The following is a 27,671-nucleotide window of genomic DNA, read 5'->3' as shown; positions in this document are numbered from 1 at the left end:
GACCAGCAACAGTGAAAACATAGCTCTTGGTTTAGTACTCAGGTTGCCTTGAGCAAGCCTCAAATTACAGCAAAAAGGAGTTGATTGGAAAGGGAAGGGGAAGGCAGGCCTGGGGTGCTTACGATGAGAAATGCCAAGGTTTTGGAGAAGAAGAAAAAGCTAAAATCATGCTTTGTGGGTAGAAAGAGAAGAGAAGAGACACACCTTCCTTTTTTCTTTTATGGTTCCTGTTTATGACTCCGCTTTTTATTCCAGCAGCCACACTTCCTCATTTCCCTACAACGCTCCCTGGAGTCGAGGGTGGAAGGGAATGTGTGAGAAAAGCTGGGGATATATGGTCAAAAATGGATTTGGAAAACACATTTATTGCCTTTGGGTGGAGAAGGGAAGTTTCTGTGGGTGCTGCCTTCAATTGTCAAATTGTGGCCAAATGGCTCCATTAACAATCAGACAATTATTTGTCACCCGCAGTTTATTGGCAAATTATTTGACACCTCCCTATTTCTTAATGCCATTACTTCCGATTAACGATTGTGAAGGCCTGCCATGATGGTCATTGTACTCAGAAGTCAATTGACTTAGGCCTACTCAGATCATTCCTTAAGCGTCTAATCAGGATTAGTTTCTAAGCCTGACTAAGCCCCAGCCTATCACCGAGCCCCTGAAGCACGGTGCCATGATGCTCTAGTATTAAGACTCTACTTTTAGTGCATATTTGATAGACAGTCTTTTTTTTTTTTTTTTTGGCTACATAGTATTTCATTGTGTATATGTACCACAATTTCTTTATCCAGTTTACCACTGATGGGCATTTAGGTTGATTCCATGTCTTTGCTATTGTGAATAATGCTGCAATGAACATACGTGTGCAAGTGTCTTTATGATACAACAATTTATATTCCTTTGAGTATATGCCCAGTAATGGGATTACTGGGTTGAATGGTATTTCTGTTTTTAGGTCTTTGAGGAATCACCACAATGGTTGAACTGATTTACACTGTCACCGACAGTGTATAAGCATTCCTTTTTCTCTGAAACCTCACCAGCACCTGTTATTTTTTTGACATTTTAAATAATAGCCATTTTGACTCATGTGGAATGGTATTTCATTGTGGTTTTGATTTGCATTTTGCTAATTATCAGTGATGTTGAGCTTTTTTTCACATGCTTGTTGGCCACATGTATGTATTATTTTGAAAAGCGTGATAGACAGTCTTTTTTTTTTTTTTTTTTTTTTGAGAAGGAATTCCGCTCTTGTTTGTTGCCCAGGCTGAAGTGCAAATAGCACGATCTCGGCTCACTGCAACCTCCGCCTCCCAGGTTCAAGCGATTCTCCTGCCCTAGCCTCCCAAGTAGTTGGGATTACAGGCTTACGTCACCACGCCCAGCTAATTTTGTATTTTTAGTAGAGATGGAGTTGCTCCATGTTGGTCAGCCTGGTCTCAAACTCCTGACCTCGGGTGATCCTCCCGCCTCGGCCTCCCAAAATGCTGGAATTACAGCGGTGAACCACTGCACCTGGCTGATAGACAATCTTAACATCAAAAAGTAAAATGTTGGCCAGGCACAGTGGCTCATGCCTGTAATCCAAGCACTTTGGGAGGCCGAGGCAGGCGGATCACCTGAGGTTGGGAGTTCAAGACCAGCCTGGCCAACCTGGAGAAACAATGTCTCTACTAAAAATACAAAATCAGCCGGATGTGATGGTGCATGCCTGTAGTCCCAGCTACTCGGGAGGCTGAGGCAGGAGAATCGTTTGAAACCGGGAGGTGGAGTTTGCGGTGAGCTGAGATCTTGCCATTGCACTCCAGCCTGGATGACAGAGGGAAACTCCATCTCAAAAAAAAAAGGTAAAATGTTGGTCCAATTTGGAACGTTTGCCAACAAATAACCCTGTGTAAATATTTAATCTGAAAACTTTCTAGCCTCTTAATCACTAAAAACTCAATATGTCTAAAACTAAACTCCTGATCCCTCCCAGACATATTGTCCATGTGCTTCCTTTCTTGGTAAATGATACAACATCCATCCACTGAGTCTCAGCCTAAAACCTGATAGTCATTCTGGCGTCCTCCCACCTCTCTGATGACTGACCTGAATGTATAGATTCTTCAACCAGAGCACATGTGTAATGGCTTCTCAGACAGAGAAAAGAACACGTCATATTTTACCATTTCCTTTCTCCATGTCTTATTTCCTTGTTTCTTTCTCTTTCTTCCTAAGTCTTCCTTCCTTTCACAAATATTTATTGAGTACCCATTATGGGCCAGGCACTGCAAGTGCTGAGGACACAGTCTCTGGCCTCAGGGAGCTTCTAGTCTAGGAGCAGGGGCAAGCATGTAAGTTACAGTACAGTGTGACAAGGCATAAAGAGGGTGTGCTTACAAGCATTGAGTTTGTAGAGGAAGTCATTCCCTGCAACAGAGGTGCTGCTTCCTGGGTCCTAAATAGCAATTTTGAGATTGCTAGGTGGCTAACCAGAGGGAAAACATCAGGCAGAAAAAATAGCATCTGCAAAGTCAAAGGTGTTGACCTAGTTACTGGCAGGTTGGAGAGCTGTATGTGATGGTCTCTGGATCATCGAATGTGCGTGTGGGTGATGAGGAAGCTGGATAGGTAGATGGAAACCAGGTCACGAAGGCCAAGTGGGAAGCAGAACTTTTTGTTTTGTTTTGTTTTTTTGTTTTTGAGACAGAGTTTCGCACTTTTTTGCCCAGGCTGGAGTGCAATGGCACAATCTAGGTTCACAGCAACCTCTGCCTCCCGGGTTCAAGCAATTCTCCTGCCTCAGCCTCCCGTGTAGCTGAGATTACAGGCACACACCACCCCTGGCTCATTTTGTACTTTTAGTAGAGACGAGGTTTCTCCATGTTGGCCAGGCTGGTCGCGAACCCCTGACCTCAGGTGATCCGTCCTCCTTGGTCTCCCAAAGTGCTGGGATTACAGGTGTGAGCCACTGCTCCCAGCAGCAGAACTTTTAAGAAATAGAAACTATTGAACATTCTTAGCCGGCAAGCTAACAAAATCAGTTCACATTTTAGAAGTGCTACTCTGGTAGAGAACGAAGAATGGATTGAAGGTCAGAGAAACCTTGAAAAAGTCCTCTTCTATACTTAAACGGCTAGTTGTGTTACCTAAAGTAGCATAAAAATATAGGGATAAAGAGGTAGAGATTGGTGGGAGAGATATTTAGAAGGCTTTGATTAAACATAAGTTATGAGACAGAGAAAGGAAGCCAGGATGGATTCAAATTTCAGGCTGGGAGATCACCGAGAGAGAAAACACCACAATGGAGGATATTTCCAATCTCTAGTGCGATGGAATCATCCAGATTGTGTTATTAAGTGTGCTGTGGGGTATTGAAGATAAAGAGGAACCTGTGGGGAGAATGAGGAAAAAGGCAGGCACAGGAGGAGACTGGGGAGGGTGTAGTGTCCCAAAGGCCGTGGGAGGAAAAAGTTTTAAGAGTAAGTGGTCATGAGTCCAATGCATTCAGAAGTTCATATGACATTAGGACTCAAGGATTTTGTTAGTGACCCAGGCAGAAGACGCATTGGTATCCTGGAGGTGGAGAGCAGACTGCAGCCGGCTGGAGCAAGGGACAGGAGGAGGAAGTGCAGGGTGTGAGTGCATTCCTCTTTCCAGAAGGCAAGGCCTGGAACTGTGCCAGTCATGTTCACAGCTCTGTCACCAGCACTCAAAACAGTCCCTGATTCAGTGTGGACACTTTAAACTTTGTAATGATTTCGTGAAGGGAGTGAGAGATTCCAGCAATAGCTCTCTTGGGTCACAGGATCCAGATGGCTTCTGTAGTTGGTTTATTTTTAGCTATGAGACAATAGAGCATGTTAACTATGCCAAAGGGGGAGAAGCTACTGCCGAGAGAGGGAGCTTTAGGGCACAGAAGCGAGAGGATACAAGATAGAACAGAGTTCCTAAAGGTGGGAGAGTGAGATCCAGAGCATGGGTCAAAGGATGGAGGTGAACCAGAATGGAGAGATGGGCATGATGAGTGCAGGGATTGTGTAGGGACGGACCCACAAAATTATCAACACCATACGGAGTCACAGGTGATAGCTTCTACTTTTTCTGCAAAGAATCTAATGTCGTATGACATTAGATGAATTAAGCAGGAGACAAGGGATAAGGAGCCTGAGAAAGGTGATGTTTTGTTCCACCTGTTAAGGGGAATGGAAGAAGTTGCTGACTAGGGACAAGCGCCCTATTCTTGTCTGAATTAAGAAGTAGGCGTTGGAAGTGAGGGCAATCTGGCTGCGACATCTGTCACCCCATTGACCACCAGGGTTGATTTGGCTGATCTGGCTGGCTAGGCGGGTGTCCCCTTCCTCCCTCACTGCTCCATGTGTGTCCCTCCTGAAGCTGAGCGCTCAGTCAAAGAGGACGACCATCCCTGATAGAGGAGGACCGGTCTTCAGTCAAGGGTATGCAACTAGCTGAGCCATCCTGCGAGAACCTCCAAACAAGCTCTCAATAAGTTGGCGTAAGGTCCAGCTCCAGCCCTGCCCAGATTCCCACCCTCTAAGGATGAAACACTCAGGCTCACCTCTATGATGCTGTAGCTACACCCCCACCTTTGACCTTGCTCTTTGTGTTTTGGGCTTATCCCCCTTGATTGGGGTTCCAGTTTTTCCCCACTTGGAATTAAGGGCAAACTGTAATGGCAGATTTCCCAATTCTAATAGAATGGAAATCTTTAAAAGCAAACGTCTTGAAATTGTTGGATACATAGGAAAAAAATGCATCACAACTCATTTGAATGGCGTTTTTGTCATTATTCCCTTTTCTTCTAGGAGTCTACTATGCAACTGCATACTGGATGCCTGCTGAAAAGACAGTACAAGTCAAAAATGTAATGGACAAGAATGGGGACGCCTATGGCTTTTACAATAACTCTGTGAAAACCACAGGCTGGGGCATCCTGGAGATCAGAGCTGGCTATGGCTCTCAAACCCTGAGCAATGAGATCATCATGTTTGTGGCTGGCTTTTTGGAGGGTTACCTCACTGCCCCGTAAGTATCCCAGTCATGGTAGAGCCACTGCCAGGCAATCCCTGTCCTTCCCATGTTCCACAGTGACTCTCATCTTCCTGGCATTGCACATTAGAACTGAAGAGTAGCTGGAGTTCACATGTGTGATAGAGACATTATCAGAATTGCATTTTTGCGGGGGTGAGGCATGGGACACAGTCTCGCTTTGTTGCCAGGCTGGAGTGCAGTGGCGATCATAGCTCACCACAGCCTTGATCTCCTGGGCTCAAGCAATCCTTCCACCTCAGCCTCCTGAGTAGTTGGGACCACAAGCATGAGCCACTGTGCCCAGCTCAGAATTGCATTTGCTCCTATAATCAGTACCTGCCTAAAAGGAACAAAACCTCCAAGTGTGGCACTCTTTAATTCTCATGGCACTTACTTCTTAAAAATCTTCCCATCCCATGAAACCATTTTGTTTTATTTTATATATTTTTGCAAAGACAGGGTCTCCCCATGTTGCCCAGGCTGGTCCTAAACTCCTGACCTCAAGCCATCCTCCCATCTTTGCCTCCCAACGTGTTGGAATCACAGGTGTGAGCCACCATACCCAGCCATGAAATGATTTTAAAGACAGCAAAGTCATTTCATCCTACTAGTCACTTGTTGTCTGGTAGAAAGCAAATGAGAGGTGGGGTCACTCCTTGAGAACAACAGAGCAGGGAAGAGTAATTAAAAATAAACGGTTGGTGCATTTATTTCCAGCCATCTTGAAACAATAGCTCCATGTGGGCAGAGATTTTTAAATTGAAATTATAATGAGTCTAAAATAAATGTTTCTTCTAGTTCTACCATTATTTGATTCTAGTGTCCTTGCCTTGCCTTATAAAAGTAACAAGGACGTAATTAATAATAATGCAATCAGGATACATGCCTTTTAGAGAAGAGGTCTTTAAGGAAAATAAAGTTGCAATTTATTTAATCGACTCTCATCCCTCCTTTGATATAAAAAGTATCTTGATGACTTTGCTTGCCTCTTTTATTCTCTGTGACCTAGATTGTTGAGTGCAGTTTAACCAAACTTTACTTGGGCTGTTACTGCCTTAGTCATAGTAAGTGAAATGTCAGTCTTAATCTATTTTGAGTACTGGAGATTGTATCAGATGTTGAATGACTGGTTATTGAGCTCTGATTGCTCTTTTTTAATACAGACTACAAATTTTTGTTTTTATTTTTATACCCAATTTTTTTACCCTACCATACAAATCTCCTTAACAGCGTACTATTCATAGATGTATAAAACTTCATAAACTGAATTAGATTTTTTAAACATGTTTAAAACCATATTATACAGGTAAAAATCTGAACTTCTCCAAATCTTTATCCACTTCTGTTCGCACTGAATTCTGATTGTGTTATTTAAATTGAGTCGTGAGTTTGAAGAAACAATTTGAACCAAAGTTGTGTGAATATAAATAGGTTAGATTAACTCATGAGTGACATATACAATGGGTTATTAATGGAAACTGTGATTTGCAGAAAGCAGCTCTAATCTCTGAGAATGTTCTAAGAATGCACGTTTCCCTTGGATATTTCTGTTGGTGTTATTGTTAGAGCTCACAGAGATTTAGCGGGCTTTGACAAAGGTGGCACCTCTGATATTCTTATGTCTCAGAAAAAAATAAGCTTTAACATCTCATAGCAGCCACTTTTGAAGGTGGCTTTATCATTTTGCCTTCATTTTTTAGATAAAGCATTGACCTATTCTTGAGTAACTTTATCCACTAACCAAAAAAATCTATAGAAAAAGCCATTCTAATAATAACTTTTTAAAAATACTTCTGTATTAGAGTAAAAATTGTTTGTTTGTTTTGAGTTAGAGTCTCTCTGTTGCCCAGGCTGGAGTGCAGTGGCGCAATCTCGGCTCACTGCAACCTCTGCCTCTCGGATTCAAGCAATTCTTTAGCTTCAGCCTCCCTAGTAGCTGGGACTACAGGTGCGTGCCACCATACCCAGCTAATTTTTGTATTTTTAGTAGGGATGGGGTTTCACCACATTGGCCAGGCTGGTCTCGAACTCCTGACCTCGTGATCCTCCCACCTTGTCCTCCCAAAGTGCTGGGATTACAGGCATGAACCACCACGCCAGGCCTGTATTAAAGCACAAATTTTATTTATTTATTTATTTATTTTAAGACAGGGTCTTGCTCTGTTACCAGGCTGGAGTGCAGTGGCACAATCATGGCTCACTGAAGCCTTGACCTCCTGAGCTCAAGAGATCTTCCCACCTTAGCCTCCACAGTAGTTGAGCCTACAGGTGTGAGCCACCACATTCAAATAATTTTTTTTTTTTTTGAGACGGAGTTTCACTCTTGCTGCCCAGGCTAGAGTGCAATGGCATGATCTCGGTTCACTGCAACCTCCGCCTCCCGGGTTCAGGCAATTCTTCTGCCTCAGCCTCCCAAGTAGATGGGATTACAGGCATGAGCCACCATGCCTGGCTAATTTTGTATTTTTGGTAGAGACGGGGTTTCCCTATGTTGGTCAGGCTGGTCTCGAACTCCTGACCTCAGATGATCCACCTGCCTTGGCCTCCCAAGTGCTGGGGTTACAGGCGTGAGCCACCGCACCCAGCCTAATTTTTTATTTTTAGTAGAGATGAGGTCTCACTATGTTTCCCAGGCTGGTAATTTTGTTTCTTAAAAAAAGACACTCGCTATACTATTCAGGAACTGTTTTCTTGTTTAATTTGCCTTTTTGCCATGTCCTTTCAAAGAAAAGTTGACACGTATAAGTCAGCCTTTGAAAATTTTAAAAACAAACAAACAAAAAGACTTCTTGCAAATTGTGATGCAGGCTTTGAGCATCTGAGTCTGCCTTCCCTTCAGACCAGTAGCAGCAGCCCAAGGGCGAATGATCAGGAGTGGGGCAGAGATAGCTCTAGAATCTCTAAAACTATGTCCTTAAGGAAAAGCTGGTTCACTCTTGCTAGCAACTCTACTGCGGAGAACAACCTCAAAAGAGCTTGTTAGCCATAAGTACAGAGTACAAGAGAGAAAAGCACTCCAGTAGCCAGAATAGTCAAAGAAGGCTTTGTGGAAGAAGTGAGTTGTAGGCTTGGTGATTGATAGACGAGAACTACTGGGTTTGGCTGGGAAGAGGGATAAAGTCATTCTGAGCAGAATGTAATGGAACAGAGTACTGAAAAAAGACACTGAGTCTGAAATGAGTAAGTTGCATTTACAAGGAGTGAGGAGTGGCTGGGCACGGTGTCTCACGCCTGTAATCCCAACACTTTGGGAGGCCGAGGTGGGAGGATCACCTGAGGTCGGGAGTTCGAGACCAGCCTGGCCAACATGGCGAAACCCCGTCTCTACTAAAAATACAAAAATTAGCCTGGCATGGTGGTATGCATCTGTAATCCCAGCTACTTGGGAGGCTGAGGAAGGAGAATCACTCCAGCCAGGAGGCGGAGGTTGCAGTGAGTTGAGATTGCGCCATTGCACTCCAGCCTGGGCAACAAGAGTGAAACTCCATCTCAAAAAAAAAACAAAAACAAGGACCGAGGAGTGGAAGCTCCAGTTGAACAATCGAAGGACGGTGGGTTTCAAAAGGCAAATGGGGGCCATGTGTGGAAGGCCTTGGATGGAAGTGCTCCCAACAGTCCTTCTCTACTTGGAGCACAGAGTGCCCGAGGTTTCTTAAATATAAAAGATGACCTCTCTGTCATCTCTGTCTAGTGTTTGTGACTGTGGTCGTTTTCCCACCTTCTCAAAGAGGGGCTTCCCATATATGTGGTACCGAGAGCCTGAGAGGACCTCTGCTCTGCAGCCTTTGATGCAGCTCAAAGGCTATCTCAAATGCTGTCTTCTTGATGAAGCTTTTTAAGATTTCATTCCCACTGGATTAGAGCTCCATCCCTCTCCTCTACCACCTGTTAGTGCCTTGACGGCCACCGTATTTTGTTAATTTTTATAGACCCCAGATGTCTGGCATAGTGTTTTGCTCCCAGCCGTTACTTAATTACATGCTAATCAGGTTTAATGGAATTCTATTGTTCCAGTTCTATTAGAAACAAATTCTAATTATGAGGTATATTTCCATGTAATGGAGTGTGATGGTAGCAACCTTGACCAAACTGAAGATTCTTCCTCTGATTTTTCACTCTATAGGACAGTTCCCTAAGAGTTACAGATTCAGCCTTTGATGTCTCATGAATGATATAAAGACTGTTAAATAATCATGGATCGATTTTTAATAAAATGAGACATGAAACCTATCTGGAAAGCATGGTGATAAGGGTATGGGGACCTGGTCTGCTCTAGTTTTTAATAAAGCAGCTGATCTCTTGTGTTGTTCACGCGGCTGCTGAAACTCCCTCCTCTGGTATTACACAGTTCGAATGAGTCAACTCAGCACAACAAACACTTGTTTTGCTACTTTGTGCGTGACACTGAGGATAGGAAGAAACGTAGGGAGTTGGTTCCTGACTACATTCTTCAAAGGCAACTCCTTTTACTTACATTAATATGTTGAGACAACATTGCTAAGACAGTGATGAAAAGAGGTTCTACTAAGGTCACGGCACAATTAGAGAAAGTAGTCAATGGTGGGACCTCCTTTGTGCTTGGTGTTACCTCTTTTGCTCATTTGGTGTTAGAAACTGAATATGCTTCTAGGTCCAGACTGTGGGCAAAGCAAACTCAGACACAGCCTCACCCTCAAAAATTTCTTCTTCTTCTTTTTTTTTTTTTTTTTTTGGAGATGGAGTCTCCCTGTGTTACCCAGGCTGGAGTGCAGTGGCACAATCTCGGCTTACTGCAACCTCTGCCTCCCAGGTTCAAGCAATTCTCTAGGCTCAGCCTCCTGAGTAGCTGGGATTACAGGCATGCACCACCACTCCCAGCTAATTTTTGTATTTTTAGTAGAAACAGGGTTTCACCATGCTGGCCAGGCTGGTCTCGAACTCCTGACCTCAGGCGATCCGTCTGCCTCAGCCTCCCAAAATGCTGGGATTACAGGCGTGAGCCACCGCGCCCGGCCCACCCTCAAAAATTTCTAATGATGTATCAAATTGTAATTATTTGTAACTTAAAATTGACCATAAAATACCAATGATGATGATAATCAGCACTTATATACCATTTACAATGTGTCAGACTGTTCAAAGCATTTGACATATGTTGAGTTATTTAATCCACAGTACCATGAGGTATGTATCATTATAATCTTCATATTATTTATATGAAAACTTGGGAAGTTAGGTAACTAGCTGAAAGTCACGACGCTTGTGAGTAGGAGCCAGGATTGGAAAGGAGGCTATCTAGCCCCAGAGTTTGCATGCACATGCCCCGCTACCACAGACAAATGGATTCATCACTGTGAGAAATACTAAAGGAGCCCAATATGGTCTCTGACTCAGGGAATCCAAACAGGATAGCGTAGGAGGTAGTACATGACAGGTGCTAAATGATGTGTTATTGCCATCATGCAAAAAGATTCTGGGAAAGATGGGTGTGCACATGTCTTTTTGATTCTCAACATGTAGAAGAGGTGTTGAAGAGGTAAATGTGAGCAAAATCTCAGCCAAATTAGCAGGAAACTTACTGACTTTACACACTGCAGGAGCTGAAACAAAACCTAACTCATCCATGAGGTTGACACTAGTGTTGCCTCTGATGAGAATTCAGAAGCATGGAGAAGTTGGGAATCCTGCTTTTAGTAAGATATAGCTTAGAAGTAGTGGAGTCAAGCTTTAAACTCAGAGCTCAAAGCCTGGATTCTTTAATGTTACACTACATTGCTCTGCCACACAGAAGTGTAGGGTCCCAGGCCCAGGGATGAGGGAAGGGCCTCAACCTGAAGAAACTGCAAGAAGATTGTATTCCTTGGAGCCCCTGTGTGTGGCAGGACTGGCTGAGGCCCCCACTTCTCATCTCAAGGTGGAGGTTTCTCTCCCCTTGTACTGAATGTCAGAATCAAAAAAGCTAGTCTCCACACACACACACACACACACACACACACACAAAGCCAGGTGCAGTGGCTCACACCTGTAATCCCAGCACTTTGGGAGGCCAAGGCAGGCGGATCACCTGAGGTCAGGAGTTCAAAACCAGCCTGACCAACATGGTGAAACCCTATGTCTACTAAAAATACAAAATTAGCCGGGTGTGGTGGCACACGCCTGTAATCCTAGCTACTTGGGAGGCTAAGGCAGTAGAATTGCTTGAACCTCGGTGGCAAAAGTTGCAGTGAGCTGAGATCACACCACTGCACTCCAGCCTGGGTGACAGAGCTAGACTCCATCTGAAAAAAAAGAAAAAAGAAAAAAAAGAAACCAGAAGAAAAATTTTAATAATTCTGGCTCAGTTACCTTCCTGTATTTCTATCTGTCTTGTATATGGTTATATAGTAGACAGCCTCAGCAATGACACTCAAGTCAGGATTAATGTTCCTCTGTTTAAGGATTTTCCCATCTAGGCAATATTGACATTTTGGGTTGGATTGTTCTTTGCTGTGGTAAGCTGTTCTGTACCTTGTGGGATCTTTAGCAGCATCTGTGGCCTCTACCCACTAGCTAGCAGTTGCACCTTCTCCCTCACTCAGTGTGACAACCAAAAATGTCTCTAGAAATGCTCCCTACAGGGAAAAATCATGCCAGTTGAGAACTACTGCCTTATCTTGAAATAGACTGAAAAATGTGGGGGATCTGGAACTCTGGGTGGAGCTAGGCAGGGTGCAGTGATGGAAGACTTTGGATAAAAAGTATGAATTTTTTGTTTCTTTACCTGAGTGAGCATTGTAAGTGAAGAGCCCACAAGTTATTGGTTTCCAATAAATAAAACTATTTTCATATAACTGTTTTTTGTTTTTCTTTTTTTTTTTTTTTTTTTTTTTGAGACGGAACCTTGCTCTGTTGCTCAGGCTGGAGTGCGGTGTCATGATCTCTGCTCACTGCAACCTCAGTCTCCTGGGTTCAAGCAAATCTTGTGCCTCAACCACCCGAGTGCTGGGGTTACAGGCATGTGCCACCATGCCTGGCTTTTTGTATTTTTAGTAGAGACAGGGTTTTGCCATGTTGCCAAGGCTGGTCTTGAACTCCTGATCTCAAGCAATCCACCAACCTCGGCTTCCCAAACTGCTGGAATTACGGGTGTGAGCCACCGTGCTGGCCTTCATGTAACTCATTTTAAGAGCATGAGGCCAGGACAGAGGATCCCTTTCTTGTCACCCACACACTTGTCTAGCTTTATTGCTGTTCTTGCTCTTGTATTAAGAGGTGGTAGAAAGTAACCGAATGGATCAAAGCAGAGGTATGTGATAGCATAAACTATATGTAAATAATAGTTAAATGTGATGATTCAATTTAATATATACACACAGGTAATTCGAAAAAAAAATCTCATGAGGTAAAGTTGATTAAATTCCAGGACCATAAAATAAAAAATTTCAAAGGATCATAATGTCGTGTACTTCACCAGCAATAAAACTATTCTCAGTTTATTAGTTTCAGTTCCGGAAACAACTAGATAAAGAATATCTGAAGTTTCAAAGTGTAGGAGCCAAATTCCCATTCTTGGAATCCAGAATGGCCTCCAATTCTGAACTCCCTACATCAGTGAAAAGCATCAGATAAAAACCAGAACGAGGACTGTAGGTAAATATTCAGTCCAGAGGGTGCAGGGACTTCCTCTTTGCTCTAAACTTAGAGCAAATTATAGGGAAAATATGTAGAAAGAAAACCTCATAGTAACACACCTGGGCTCCAGAACAAGATTAAATGTCTCTTCTACCAGAAATTGAACAGAAAACAAAGTGATAAAATATGGATCTGCTGGCCCTTGGCCTGAAGCCAGCAGAGGCAGCCACCTGCTGATGGGTGAGGGCCTCAAGGCTCTGAGTGAGCTGAGTCAAGGCTGGGAGCCAGATGCTTTTAACTGCTTGTAGAAAGGAGGCCACAAAATAGTGTTGGTGATGTAAGTCCTAGCCTACAGATTTATAAGAAACGGTAAGCTTGGGGGTGTGGGGTGGGGAGGCAGTGGCAACCAAAAGCCAAAGCATTCACAGCTGGTTTAGTTATTTACAAATATCGCTGCAATATTCCATAGGATGGAAGTCCCAAAAAGGCACTGTAAGACCTGGTTCCTAGGACTCGGATGCAGGCATTTGGACAGAGAAAGAGGGAGGGAGAGAGGGAGAGAGACAGAGAGGGGGGAAAGAAAAATGCCTACGCACCAAAGTTCCAAAATCCACAAAGAAATTGAAAGACAGTCAACAAAATCAACAATATGAATATACTCCAGATTAATTTTTAGAATGGTTTAACAAAGACTTTAAATTTGCATAGGGTGCTTTAAGTTATAAATGAAAGAAAACTTGGAGAATTTATTAAACAAGGAGTAAGAAGTAAGAAGATGATTTTTTAAAGAACTTGTTAAAATATAAAAGAAAATTATAGAAGTTAATTTTTAAAAATCTCAATACATAGACAAACCCTAGACTAGATACAATCAGAGAAAAAATTCTGAATCAGATATTAGTATTGAGGGATTTATACCATAAACAGCCCAAAGAGATAAAGGGGTAAAAATTATGAAAAAACTGTTATTAGACATAGCAATTAGATTGAGAAACTCTGATATAGACCTATTAGGAGTTTCAGAAAAAGAGACTAGAGGCAACTGCAGATAAGCAATAATTGACAAGGTAATTGCTGAGAATTTATCAAAATGGAAAAAACGGGCCCAGTGCAGTGGCTCACTCCTATAATCCCAGTACTTTGGGAGGCTGAGGTGGGTGGATCACCTGAGGTCAGGAGTTCAAGATCAGCCTGGCCAATATGGCAAAACCCCATCTCTACTAAAAATACAAAAATTAGCCAGGCATGGTGGCAAACGCCAGTAGTCCCAGCTACTCGGGAGGCTGAGGCAGGAGAATTCCTTGAACTTGGGAGGCAGTGAACCAAGATCGCACCACAGCCCTCCAGCCTGGGTGACAGAGCAAGACTCCGTTTCAAAAAAACACAAGTCCTTAGTTGGAAGACACAGCCTTTTAAATTGCTATAATGCAGCAGATGAGACTGCAGACAATTGAAGATAAAGGGAACAATCTTAAAAGCTATTAGAAAGGAAAGACATTAACTACAAAGGAATTTCAGTAGGAAGCATATTGCTGATCATCAGCAATAGTGTCAGAAGATACCAAGATATTATCTTAAAAGTATTGAGGAGAAATATCTTACTAGAATGTTATAACCATTTAAATTATCCAAGAGTAGGGGCAAAATAAGAATATGTTCAGATACATAAATTAAAACAGTTTACCACCCAAAGACGTCTATTAAACTGTTAGAGGATATACTTTAGCAAGTATAATAGGAGGGAAGGTGTGGTATATAAGGAACAATCGTTAATACAAGAAACAAAAAATTAATACAATTTAATTGTAAAGGTTAAAAAGAAAATAATTTTTATTTTTTTTCCTGAGATGGAGTCTTGCTCTATTGCCCAGGCTGGAATGCAATGGCATGATCTTGGCTCACTGCAACCTCCACCTCCCAGGTTTAAGCGATTCTCCTGCCTCAGCTTCCCGAGTAGCTGGGATTACAGGTGCCCGCCTCCAGGCCCAGCTAATTTTTGTGTGTGTGTATTTTTAGTAGAGACGGGGTTTCACCATGTTGGCCAGGCTGTTCTCAAACTCCTGACCTCGTGATCTGCCCACCTCAGCCTCCCAAAATGCTGGGATTACAGGTGTGAACCATCGTGCTCGGCCTAAGAAAATAATTTTTAAATCAAAATTTTTAATTAAAAAGGTAAAACTAAATCTTTGAACAATAACATGATGGAGGATGTCAATGGGTAGTTAAAATTTGCTAAAATATGCTTTATGTTTGGAGGAAGAGAGAAATATAAAACTCATTTAGACTTTATAAGAAAATATTAGTTATATCTTTTTAATATTAAGAATAAAAATACATTCTATAGGTTTTAAATCAGCAAAACTGAAAAGAAAATAACAAAAGTATTATCTAAACAAAGAAAACATGAAAGAGGGGACAAATAAAGGGATAGTAAATGGAAAACAGAAAAGATTATAGAAATAAATCCAAGAATGTTAAAATCCCAGTAAATATAAGTGGATTATTTTAATCAATTAAAAATATTAACTGTACACCATATGAGACATTTTTAATTTTTTTAAGTTTTAAAATAAAGAATCGCTGCAAGCTCTGCCTCCCAGGTTCATGCCATTCTCCTGCCTCAGCCTCCCGAGTAGCTGGGACTACAGGCGCCCGCCACCACGCCTGGCTAATTTTTTCCATTTTTAGTACAGATGGGGTTTCACCGTGTTAGCCAGGATGGTCTCGATCTCCTGACCTTGTGATCCGCCTGCCTCAGCCTCCCAAAGTGCTGGGATTACAGGCATGAGCCACCGTGCCCAGCCAGTATGATCTTTTTTATAGTGTGTTGCGAACATGATAAATAATTCTATACATTATTTATGGTTAAATGTATATGTAGTAATTGCATAAAAACATGCATGGGAATAATCAGATTCAAGACTGAAGTTATTACCTCTTGGGAGAAAACAATTAGCATCAGGAAGTGCACACAGAGGCTTCGACTCAAATTTTTTGTTTGATTTTTTAAATATATGTGGCAAATATGGCAAAATATAATAACTTAATAAAGTTGAGCGGTGAATACTTGGGGTGTTTTCAATATTCTATCCTTTTCTATATGTTGTAAATATTTCCCAATTTGAAACTGTGCATTTATTAAGGAAAAAAAAGATAGTAGGCAGAGTTTGTAATAAGGGACATCCTAGTTAGCCAAATGATTGAATAATTTACTGTGATGGAGAAATCCAAGAAGAAAAATATAAATGTAATAATTTTCATGTATCATTTCAGACACATGAATGACCACTACACAAACCTCTACCCACAGCTGATCATGAAACCTTCCATCATGGATAAAGTGCAGGATTTTATGGAGTACGTATAATAGCTTTTCTCTTTTCATTGTTTTAAATGTTGCAGGCACTGAATCTGTAATTTCAAGCAGCAATTTTTTGCCAATATCTTTTTAATCTCTTAGCGGGACTCTAGAGTTATTCTTGTAGTAGGGTATAGCACTTTTTGGTAATGGCATGAAAAGTGGTTGCAAACAACATGCTCTCTAATTTCAGCTCTTTCAAAGGTTGAGTTGAATATCGCATACTCAATTGCTAACACGGTTAGAGGAACATCACCAGTGTAAAGTACCAGTGTTAAGTCCCTGGGTCTCTTCCTCATGGAGGCCCTTCTCCTTCTTTCAGGGATCCCCTCTCCTCGCTCTTTAAGGTGTTTCCTTTTCATGAGCCTGCTTACTAATCCTAGCTGAGGTCTTCAATAATATCTAAAGTTATAACTCTTAACACCCTCTGAGAATATTTCCATTTTAATAAAGTTTTCTAAGACTAAAGTTTTAAATGTGTTTACATTTGTGGGATGACAGGAGATTAATTTGGGAACAGAAAGGCTCTTGGGTTGGCCCTCCAAACTGCACTCTAAGCAACCTCTTCATGAAATGCTTAAAGTCCTATAGAGCTTCAGTTAAAAACCACTGGGCTAGATCCCATGAAGCAATGACATTATTCTAAGATTGAGCTAGTGATAGCCTGGACAAGTCAGAAATAGTTTTCAGTATGCAAAGTTATATCAAATCATCCCATAAAAGTTCAGAGAACTGGAAGAAGAGTGAAAGGACCATTAAAAAATGACATTTTTGCTACCATGCTAGGACAGAGGCATTGAAGCGGTTGCTAATAACTGAAATGGAATGAATCATAAGCTATGCAAATGATCTGAGAGAAATACAAACAGATATAAACCACCTTGTCCTTAGATTTTTGTCCCGTTGTTTAACTTTACTACTTCTACAACTAAAAGTAAGGTGAATCAACCTACCTTTATTGACTTTGTGAAACATTGTGGTTTTACACAAAATGCATTTGGATAGTCTCTCCTTGACATGTTTAGGTCTCGTATCACAGTTAGGTCACTATCACACGTATGCTTTTGTTCTAGATACAGCACAGAAGAAGCTGTGAAAGAAGAATCATAACCCTAGGGAGAAATTAAAAATCAGTTAGAATTTGCCCTGAAGTCCTTTGAGTGACTGGAGTGTTACAAGATCTAGAATTTAAGTCACATTAGCATAAGTGTCTGAGTATATAATCTCTCAATGCCTGCTTTGATTTAGCTTTGAATGAGCAACTATTGAGACTGTGGTGCAAATCTAATTTCTCTTCCAGGAAGCAGGATAAGTGGACCCGGAAAAATATCAAAGAATACAAGACTGATTCATTTTGGAGACATACAGGCTATGTGATGGCACAAATAGATGGCCTCTATGTAGGAGCAAAGAAGAGGGCTATATTAGAAGGGACAAAGGTAGGACTTTAAACAAGCTTCTCAGAATTTATAGAGTATGGTAAGAATATTGAATGTTATCTTTAAAATAACATTCCAATTTAGAAGCAGGTCAAAGTAGAACTACAGTATAAATTCCTTACGGAAAAGAACGGTCATAGCTCTCATATTGCAGTACCTAACTTACAAAATTACAAGCCCAAAACACAAATAAGCCAACTTGTTTCTGTGTATTTTCAATCTTCCATAATACTGGGCTCAGGATTAGGTTAAAAAGCATAGTATGAATGTACTGGGTTTTTAGCTAATCTGATAAAACTAGTGTTTTAGACTGCATGCTCATTAAGACAAGATGTTTAAATATACAAGTTCTATGTTTCCCACACTCCACAACATTCACATAAACACATATCCACACAAACACATATACATTCTAATTCTGGGGGAAAGCTTTACTGAATCACTAAGGCTTCCAATGTACCATTTGATGTACTTCCAAAAATTATGGATATTTTATTTCCCGTGATAATATATGTCTAAATGAAAAATGTATATTATATAACTGTCTTTTGGTCTATTTTGCCAGTATATATGTATATAATCTGTATATTATATAACATGTTACATTTATTATGTTTTGTCTACTTTGCCAGTATATATATATATAATATTTATATTATATAACTCTTTTTGCCTATTTTGACCAGTGTGTGTATGTATATATATATATATATATAATTAAGTGCATAGCTTTTCTTTGAACTTTTTGTCTATTTTGTCCAGTGTGTGTATATATATGTATATGTATATATATATATACACACATATATACATGTACATGTCTGTGTATATATGTGTGTATATATATGTGTATATACACATATATATTGATAAATGTCAAAACAATAATACCCAGTGAAAGGAATGAGTTACAGAAGAATGCATACAGTAAGACTCTAACTTTTTTTTTTTTTAGTCAGAGTCTTGCTTTTTCACCCAGGCTGGAGTGCAGTGGCATGATCTTGGCTCATTGCAACCTCTGCCTCCTGGGTTCAGGTGATTCTCCTGCCTCATCCTCCCGAGTAGCTGGGACTACAAACTTGAGCCACCACACCCAACTAATTTTTGTATTTTTAGTAGAGATGAGGTTTCACCATGTTGGCCAGGCTAGTCTCGAACTCCTGACCTCAAAAGATCCATCCGCCTCAACCTCCCAAAGTGCTGGGATTACAGGTATGAGCCATTGCACCCAGCCCACACAATATGACTGTATTTGTGCAAATTCAAAAAAGGTAGATTTTAAAAAATATATCTTAAAAATATATATAGATGATAAATATATTATATATAGATGATAAGTAATAGAGAGGCAGGTAATGAGCTATACAAAATTTAGCATAGTGGTGACCGCTGGTGGGAAAGGAGAGAGATGAGATTGGAGACTTCCAAGGCACTGCTAATGTTCCATTTCGTAAACTGTGAGTTGACTACATCAGTGTTTATTTATTTTTCCTTAAATGGTATGTATACATCTTTATTCTTTCAGATGTATAATATCATCTGTCCTCACTCTTCTAAGCAGCGTTCCAATGTATGGATGTATTATACAGTATAACAAAAGAAATGCAAATATCAATTACAATGGGATACTGTTTTGCACCTATGAGATTGGAAATAAACTAAATGTTTAATATGTTGTTGAGGATGGAAGAGTTTTATTTATTTATTTATTTATTTATTTAGAGACAGAGCCTCGCGATATCACCCAGGCTGGAGGGCAGTGATTGATCTCAGCTGCAACCTCCGCCTCCTGGGCTCCAGCAATTCTCGTGCCTCAGCCTCTTGAGTAGCTGGGATTACAAGCATGCGCCACCATGCCTGGCTAATTTTTGTATTTTTAATAGAGATGGGGTTTCACCATGTTAGCCAGGCTGGTCTCGAACTCCTGACCTCAGGTGATTCACTGGACTCGGCCTCCCAAAATGCCGGGATTACAGGCATAAGCCACTGTGCCCGGCCAGAAGAGTATAATTTAAACAATTCGTATGAGGACAATTTGGCAATATCTATTAAAATCTAAATCACTTCTAGGAATTTATCCTACACATAGACTCAAACACAAGCAAAATGAAGCGTCCAAGATTAATTATTGTGGCATTGTTTACAATATCAAAAGACTAGAAACCACTTGAAAATTCATCAAAAAAGACTAGTTAAAAATATTATAATACATCTGTACGTTGGAATGCTGCTTAGAAGAGTGAAGACAGGCTGGGTGCAGTGGCTGACACCTGCAATCCCAGCACTTTGGGCGGCCAAGGTGGGTGGATCACCTGAGGTCAGGAGTTCTAGACCAGCCCAGCCAACATGGTGAAACCCCATCTCTACAAAAAACTACAAAAATTAGCTGGACATGGTGGCGGGCACCTGTAATCCCAGCTATTTGGGAGGCCAAGGCAGGAGATTTGCTTGAACTCAGGATGCGGAGGTTGCAGTGAGCTGAGATCGCGCCATTGCACTCCAGCCTGGGCAACTAGAGTGAAACTCTGTCTCAAAAATAAATAAATAAATAAATAATAATTAAAAAAAGAAGAGTGAGGACAATTTTTACATCCAATATAAAAATATCCCCAAAACATTAAATGAAAGATATTAAGACAAAAACAATCAAGGTGAACAACAGCGCATATGACACACTACCATGTATGTTTTTAAAAATTTTATTTACAAGACAGTTTTAAAACTCTGGATCCAAGATCACAGTGCCAGTAGGGAAAAATAAAAAAATCAAAAAACTCTGGCAGTATATGCAAAAAAACTAGTAAAAATGATTAACTAGAAATGATAGTACCTGAGAAAATGGAGAACAGGTAAAGGAGGAGACTTTCTGCTATAAACTTTGTTATAATTTTTTTAAATCTTGAATAATAAATGAATAATTTATTCAAACAAACAAAACAGAGATGATATTTATATAAATAAAAATTGGATTGAATTTTTGCTTTGGTTTTAGTTTTTTGGTTAAAATGTCATTTGTGTTTGTCTTCCCACCACCTCTACCCCAAAACCAATTTGTTGATGCCTAACCCGGACCTGCTCCAGCAGATTGAATCTTCCTGGAGCAGTGCTCTCCAGTTTGCACAAAGTTCATGTTCAAGTACAATCTGATAATTGCTTCAAAGTTAATGCTGGCTGGTCAGTTAGTCTTATAGTAAACACACAATCAAAACCAAAAGCATCTTAGTTGAATGTTTTTGCTGTATAGCAGTGGTTCTCGTCTAAGAGTGGTTTCTCTCCAGAGGACACTTGGCAAAGTCTTGGAGATATTTTTGGTTGCCAAAACTGGGAAGTTGCTGCTGGTACCTAGTGGGTAGAGGCCAGGGATGATGCTAAACATCTCACAATTCACAACGACTGAAAAGAAAGTATTAGCCGGCTCAAAATGTCAATAGTGCCAAGGTTGAGAAGCACTGCTGTAGAGTGCAAACAGAAAGCTCTGTTTTACTCTCCAAGGAGCCACTCCCAAATTCTGTGGCTATCAAAACGTGCCAAAACAGCTCTTTTAAACTATAAAGCCATAACAATTATTTTATAAGCTACAATAAAAATCTAGCATACCTGTTAAATTAGAGACTCTTTGAAAATAAATAACTTTTTTTTTTTTTTTTGAGATGCAGTCTCACTCTGTTGCCCAGCTGGAGTGCTGTGGTGCGATCTTGGCTCACTGCAACCTCCGCCTCCTGGGTTCAAGCGATTCTCCTGCCTCAGCCTCCTGAGTAGCTGGGACTACAGGCGCCCGCCACCACGCCCAACTAATTTTTGTATTTTCAGTAGAGACAGGGTTTTGCTGTGTTGGCCAGGCTGGTCTCAAACCCCTCACCTCAGGAGATCCGCCCGCGTTGGCCCCCCAAAGTGCTGGGATTACAGGCGTGAGCCACCATGCACAGCCTGCAAGGGAATAATTTAATGGGTCCCTAACAAGAGGAAAACAGGAAATGATGTCTGTCACAAAACGATGTTAAGTGCAGTCTTTGTCCTTTCCTAGCCAATGACCCTGTTCCAGATTCAGTTCCTGAATAGTGTTGGAGATCTATTGGATCTGATTCCCTCACTCTCTCCCACAAAAAACGGCAGCCTAAAGGTTTTTAAGAGATGGGACATGGGACATTGCTCCGCTCTTATCAAGGTAAGACATAGCAGCTCCTTTTGCCTTGTTCTGGTTCATACAGACTTTTTCTATATAGCACCCAAGTATAGCAACATCTCATCACCCCTGGCTATAACTGTATATCAGCTCATGAGTTCTTCAATGGTAGAAGTTAAGAACTGGAAGTAACTTTGATGGAGAGAATTGTAAGTACACGATGTTACACCTGTTCTTCCACCATTCCTCCCATGCTGTATGCACCTGCCACTCCCACCTTCTAGAATCTTCCATTTTGTTTTTTTGTTTTGTTTTGTTTTTGAACCGGAGTCTCACTTTGTTGCCCAGGCTGGAGTGCAGTGGTGTGAGCTCGCCTCACTGCAACCCCTGCCTCCCAGGTTCAAGCGATTCTCCTGCCTCAGCTTCCCGAGTAGCTGGGACTACATGGGTGTGCCACCATGCCTGGTTAATTTTTCTTGTATTTTTGGTATAGACAGGATTTCACCATTTTGGCCAGGCTGGTCTCAAACTCCTGACCTCAAGTGATCCGCCTGCCTTGGCCTCCCAAAGTGCTGGGATTTCGAGCGTAAGCCACCATGCCCAGCTGCAGTCTTCCATTTTGAATGTTAGAAGGAAGAGTCTGTTTGGGGCCACATTAAAGGTTAATCTTGACTCCTTGGCCATATTTTCCAATAATCAGTATAGCAATAAACACTTACCTGAAATGGCACAATCCCTGTATGCCTCTTACACTTAAGACAATTGCAGTCAGTTAGCTATGTACATCTGTGTAATCCACTATGATTCTGGCTGTAGGTTCTTCCTGGATTTGAGAACATCCTTTTTGCTCACTCAAGCTGGTACACGTATGCAGCCATGCTCAGGATATATAAACACTGGGACTTCAACATCATAGATAAAGACACCAGCAGTAGTCGCCTCTCTTTCAGCAGTTACCCAGGTAAATGAATTTAAAGGAACATCTGAGCACTTTGAGTACTATTCCTGGATAAAGCCTTAGTGATTCAGTGTTAACTGCAATGGGAGAAGAAATGTTTAATGGTTAGTATATATTAACAAACAATCTGATTTTCAGAGGGCTTTTGAAGAAATATAGCTCAAATACTTTTATTTAATAGAATGACATAAACAAGGTTACTAGAATTGCCAAACAGAAGACACTTTGTAAATGTAAATGGCTACATCTAAATTTATTTCAACAAATGCCAACTGAGTATGTATCAAGTACAAGACTCTTTGCTAGGCTCTGCGGCAGAAGCAATGAAGACATGGCTGATCCTGCACTCAGGTACCACCTTGAGGGCCTGTAGTGTTTCTTTTATTTACTGCACTATCCACAGCACTTAACCTAGTGTGTGGCATCGAGTACTTAATAAATTGCCAAATGAATGGATGAATGAATGTGTAAGTTTATAAACCTTACACTATACTCAAGAGGACAATATAAAGTGTAATATGAATAAGAGTAATAATATTACTGGATACTGTATGTGCTACAAAAGAAGTGTAACCAGTGTTGTCCATTCCAAGGAGGTGAGACTCACATCTGATTGTTGGGGAAAGAGAGGACGACCTTTGAGGTAGACCATGAACATGGCTATCTCAAAGTGGCTAGAATTTGAAAGGATGGCTAGAATTTGAAAAAGTAGAGATGGACGGGAGGACAGTCCCAGTAGAGGAGAGGCTGCAAATTCCTGGGCCTAAATGCAATAGGCAGGTGAGGTAAATGAATAAAGCAGGACTGGTTTAAGAAAACAGAAAGTGGAGGCCAGGCGCGGTGGCTCACGCCTGTAATCCCAACACTTTGGGAGGCCAAAGTGGGCGGATCACGAGGTCAGGAGATTGAGACCATCCTGGCTAACACAGTGAAACCCCGTCTCTACTAAAAATACAAAAAATTAGCCGGGCATGGTGGCGGGCGCCTGTAGTCGCAGCTACTCTGGAGGCTGAGGCGGGAGAATGGCGTGAACCCGGGAGGCGGAGCTTGCAGTGAGCGGAGATCACACCACTGCACTCCAGTCTGGGCGACAGAGCGAGACTCTGTCTGAAAAAAAAAAAAAAAAGAAAAGAAAAGAAAAGAGAAAGTGGAAACAATGGTAGCAAACATAGGACCCACGGAAAGGAGTCAAGGATGAGCTCTCACTGTCTGTTCTCCATCCAAGAATTTCCAGACCCTCCAACTTAAGATAAAACTATGTATTTAAAACAACAAAACTCACTCTGTGAATCCAACAAAGCATGTGTGTTAGCATGTGTTAGCCCCAACCTCCTCAGGAAACATTATGAGCAAAGTCAAGGGGAAAACACCAAACATCTAAGGGTTCAACTGGATACACTGTAACCAGTTTGACCTTTAATTACATATCCGTAACTTATGGGGTGGTTATACCAACCACCTGTCATATCTATCTACCTTTGTCAGAGTATTTTGCTCTTCCTATCAGAAATTCCTTTTTATTTTTAGAGTCAGGGTCTCACCCTATTGCCCCAGGCTGGAGTGTAGTGGTACAATGTTAGCCCACTGCAGCTTTGACCTTCAGGGCTCAAATGATCCTCTTGCCTCAGCCTCCCAAGTAGTTGACACTACAGGCACACATCACCATGCCTGACTAATTTTTTAAAAAATGTTTTATGGAGATGGGATCTTGCTACATTCCCCAGGCTGGTCTTAAGCTCCTGGGTTCAAATGGTCCTCCAGCCTCAGCCTCCTAAATTGCTGGGATTAAGGTGTGAGCAATCATGTCCGGTCCCTATCAGGAATTCTGACCAAGGGCATAACCCAGTATTTCTCTGTCCTTGTGACCTGATCCTTTCTTTGAAACTACTTTGATTTCATCTTTGTCTTAGTTTGCTTAGTTGTTTTAGCATTGAGGGGGACTGGGGACTCCTCTCTCTGAGTTAGACTGTGCTTTGATTCTTTCACATTCTATTACACTGACATTTAAGGACAGCAAGAGACAGAGCAGTCCAGTATTCTTCCTCTTCCTCATCTTTGTGATTAAATGCAATATTCAGATGTTATGTGCACTGCTTTGAAATCTCTGTGGAATACAATACTTTCCAGTAGTGTTAACAGTCCTGGATCCCAGAGGTAGTGATGGAGAAGGTCATGGAAGATTTTCTTATGAAACGTATAATCCTGTTAACATTTGCATATGTATCCTTCCAGATGAGATACACAAGTAGATATCGTAGATAATATGTAGAGCTTTTTGGAGCAATTGAATCTCCAAGAGAGCAACAGACACTTTTATATATACCCCAAAACATTTTTACAGGAGCCAATGGAACAGTGGGATTCATATTTTCTCTAACTGGGCAGCTTTGTTCTCAGCACCAAACAGGAAAACATGTGCAGTCTCATTTATGTTACAACTTATTTTATTAAGGGACCAGCCACATTGGATTCATCCAGTAGACATGACATAGAACTATGATTTACGATGAAGCTCGTGCCATCTTAGCTGCTGAGTCCAGAACAAAGCTGGATGGCTTCCTTGTTTTTCTTTGATGGAGTTGTTTAACAGGCTTGGTCTTTTTTAGTCTTTTCCAAAATACAAAGTGGAGATTGAGGAAATTATTTCACCTAAAGAGGCTAACGTGCAATACCCAGGGAAGGTCAAAAGTATACCAAAGTATACCAGGTGCTGATAACCTCAGTACCACCCTTAGGTCTGGGCACAGGAACCCCACCCTCCCAGCTTGGAATTACCTTCATGAAAATTACCTAAATCTCCCTCCAGCATCCTGAGACTGGCCAGGGTGGCAGTATCTTGACCTGTGTCTCTGTGCATCTAGTTTAGAAAGCTCCTTTCCAGAAAATTTCAAAATCCCCTTCTAGTGCCCAAGACTGACCAAGGTGGCAGAGCCATCCAGGTCAGCTTCTCTGAGTCCAGAAAGCAACACACGTGGACTCCCTATCTGGGGGCTCTTCTCCTCCATTCCTGCCCACGCATGGGTTCAACAAGATGCCCTAAGGAGCTCTGGGATTCAAGCCTATGGCCTGGTCCTGGTAAGCAGATTCCTCTAGTTGGCCCTCACAGTATATATTTTTTGCAAGATGGTGCATAACTGAGCTGTCAGAACGGTGGTCACACGATGACCTGGGGTGACTCTCATGTCAGAGCATATGTTCAGGGCTCTATGCTACTGAAAACCACCTCTTACCCTCGGGTTTCAGCATGCAGCAGGGGAGGACGGTAAAGCGAACTTCGACCTATGAGCTCCACATCTGGCCCCTGTCGTGGCCTCCTCACCCCTGCAGCTCTGTACCATGTGTCGGTCAGTCCTTGGAGCGGGCTAGGCCTGGCCCCTCTGAGGCCTTTTGAGAACCTTGCTCCACAACACAAACGGGCCTTTGCAGCAAATCTTTTGCTGCAGTTGGTGATGTGACTTCCTACTGTCTTGGGTCAGTCTTAAGCCAGATGGATTTTTCTGGTGTGATTGGGACAGCTCTTCCAGCTCGACTTATAGGCTTCTCACCTATCCTACCCACTGGTGCCCGTGGGTGAGGAGTGAAGGTGGGGGAGGGTTCAGCATGAAAAGAGATTTGACTCATGAAGACTTGACTTGACTTAAATTGTGAAGCCTTAAATTATGAAAACTTTACTTAAATTTTCCGGGGTCTTTGAGCCTGTTCTTTTATCTTTTTATGTACCTACTTTCAAATACATGCACTTAACATTTAAACAGGCTAAGCAGGCTCATGCCTGTAATCCCAGCAATGTAGGAGGCCAAGGTGGGCGGATTGTCTTGAGCTCAGGAGTTTGAGACCAGCCTGGGCAACATGGCAAGAGCCCGCCTCTGCAAAAATACAAAAAAATCAGCCGAGTGTTGGTGGCTCATGCCTGTAATCCCAGCTATTTGGGAGGCTGAGGCTGAAGAACAGCTTGAGCCCACGAAGCAGAGGTTGCAGGGAGCCAAGATAGCACCACTGCACTTCAGCCTGGGGAACAGAATGAGGCCTCGTCTCAAGAACAACAACAACAACAAAGAGATTACATTCTAGGGAGGCAGCAATTAGCCTGAAGAGTCCAACAGAAAACATGTTGATCTATGTTTACACTGTAAAATTCCCAGTGTAGCTTTAGTAACCATAAAACAAATTATCATTCACAATTTTTTTAACACTCTGGGTAAGGCTTGCATTTGTGGTCATCATTAACAAAGCATAATAAGGATTTTTGAGTCATTAGAAGCCAGGATTCACAGGTAGCGTGGTAGATGTCGCAAAGTCATTAAGAAAATGGTGTTAGGGAACTGCAGAGGCAAGGAGATCTGTGTTGTTTCAAAACAAACAGGTTCCAAAAAGTCATGGTTTTGTAATAACAGTATTGCTACCTTTTTCTCATAACAAAAAATAGGAAATTAGCCAAGAACAATGCATTTAATAATAAAGAATACAAAGAGATGGTACCTGGATACTGTAACGAATCTTCACATGCACTGATTGGACAATAGACAAAACAGATTGCCTTTCTCTGCTCATCATCCTAAATCTTCAATGATAAATCATCATATCTCACATGTACTGATGAATTTTTAAATATGTTTTTAATCAAATTGTTTATATAGGCAGGGGCCCTGTTTAAAAAAAAAAACAAACAACAACAACAACAAAAAAACACTTGCCTGAGGCACTGGATACCCAAAGGAAAGTGGCTTTGAATGGCCTTGTTCTAGGAGTTTCTGTCCCTAACAAGAAGGGTTTTGAATACATGGTCTGTTTGCTTAGTAACAGCTAAGGCTAAGTAAGGAATGGAGAAGCCTTGCATTAGCCCTCCTCACACATTTACTTATTTTGGCAATGCAAATTAATAATCAAGGAGGTAAGACAAAGAGATAAATCACTAGAAAATGACGGCACTGAAATGGCAGCCAATACAATTGTGTGAAGACCTCAGCACAAAGATCTGATAGTTTTAACCAATCCAGAGAAAATTTACTTGTCAACAACATTGAGTCTTCCAATCCACTAATATAATCTATTTGTTTATTTAGGTCTTTAATTTGAGTCATATCATGTAGTTTTCAGTATTTAGGTCTTACATACCTTTAAGTAAGTTAAATCCTAAGTAATGTTTGATGCTATTGTAATCAAAAT

At 41.4% G+C, this 27,671-nt stretch overlaps 1 protein-coding gene and 1 long non-coding RNA gene across 3 annotated transcripts in view; one reads left to right on the top strand and one right to left on the bottom strand.

The window, feature by feature from the left end:
- Positions 1 to 27,671, top strand: part of PLBD1 (phospholipase B domain containing 1) — a 63,795-nt gene that overhangs the window by 9,204 nt on the left and 26,920 nt on the right. Inside the window, exons 2-6 of the mRNA XM_520758.8 lie at positions 4,812 to 5,031; positions 15,901 to 15,984; positions 17,286 to 17,424; positions 21,449 to 21,589; positions 22,364 to 22,508. Of these exons, the coding sequence (XP_520758.2) occupies positions 4,812 to 5,031; positions 15,901 to 15,984; positions 17,286 to 17,424; positions 21,449 to 21,589; positions 22,364 to 22,508 (729 nt within the window). The remainder of the gene's footprint in view (positions 1 to 4,811; positions 5,032 to 15,900; positions 15,985 to 17,285; positions 17,425 to 21,448; positions 21,590 to 22,363; positions 22,509 to 27,671) is intronic.
- Positions 1 to 27,671, bottom strand: part of LOC134807553 (uncharacterized) — a 34,749-nt gene that overhangs the window by 6,662 nt on the left and 416 nt on the right. Inside the window, exons 2-5 of one of the 2 annotated variants that reach the window (XR_010148270.1) lie at positions 26,985 to 27,151; positions 22,267 to 22,582; positions 16,939 to 17,097; positions 14,440 to 14,758 (exon numbers count right to left, since the gene is read on the bottom strand). This is a non-coding gene — a long non-coding RNA (uncharacterized LOC134807553). Of the gene's footprint in view, positions 1 to 14,439; positions 14,759 to 16,938; positions 17,098 to 22,266; positions 22,583 to 26,984; positions 27,152 to 27,671 lie in introns of those variants that run through there. The other variant, XR_010148271.1, reaches the window with a different exon arrangement.

This window comes from Pan troglodytes, chromosome 10 (genome assembly GCF_028858775.2).
Source record: "Pan troglodytes isolate AG18354 chromosome 10, NHGRI_mPanTro3-v2.0_pri, whole genome shotgun sequence".
Classification (NCBI taxonomy): domain Eukaryota; kingdom Metazoa; phylum Chordata; class Mammalia; order Primates; family Hominidae; genus Pan; species Pan troglodytes.
Note: the sequence above shows the minus strand (reverse complement) of the source record. Positions and strands in the feature narration are given on the sequence as shown.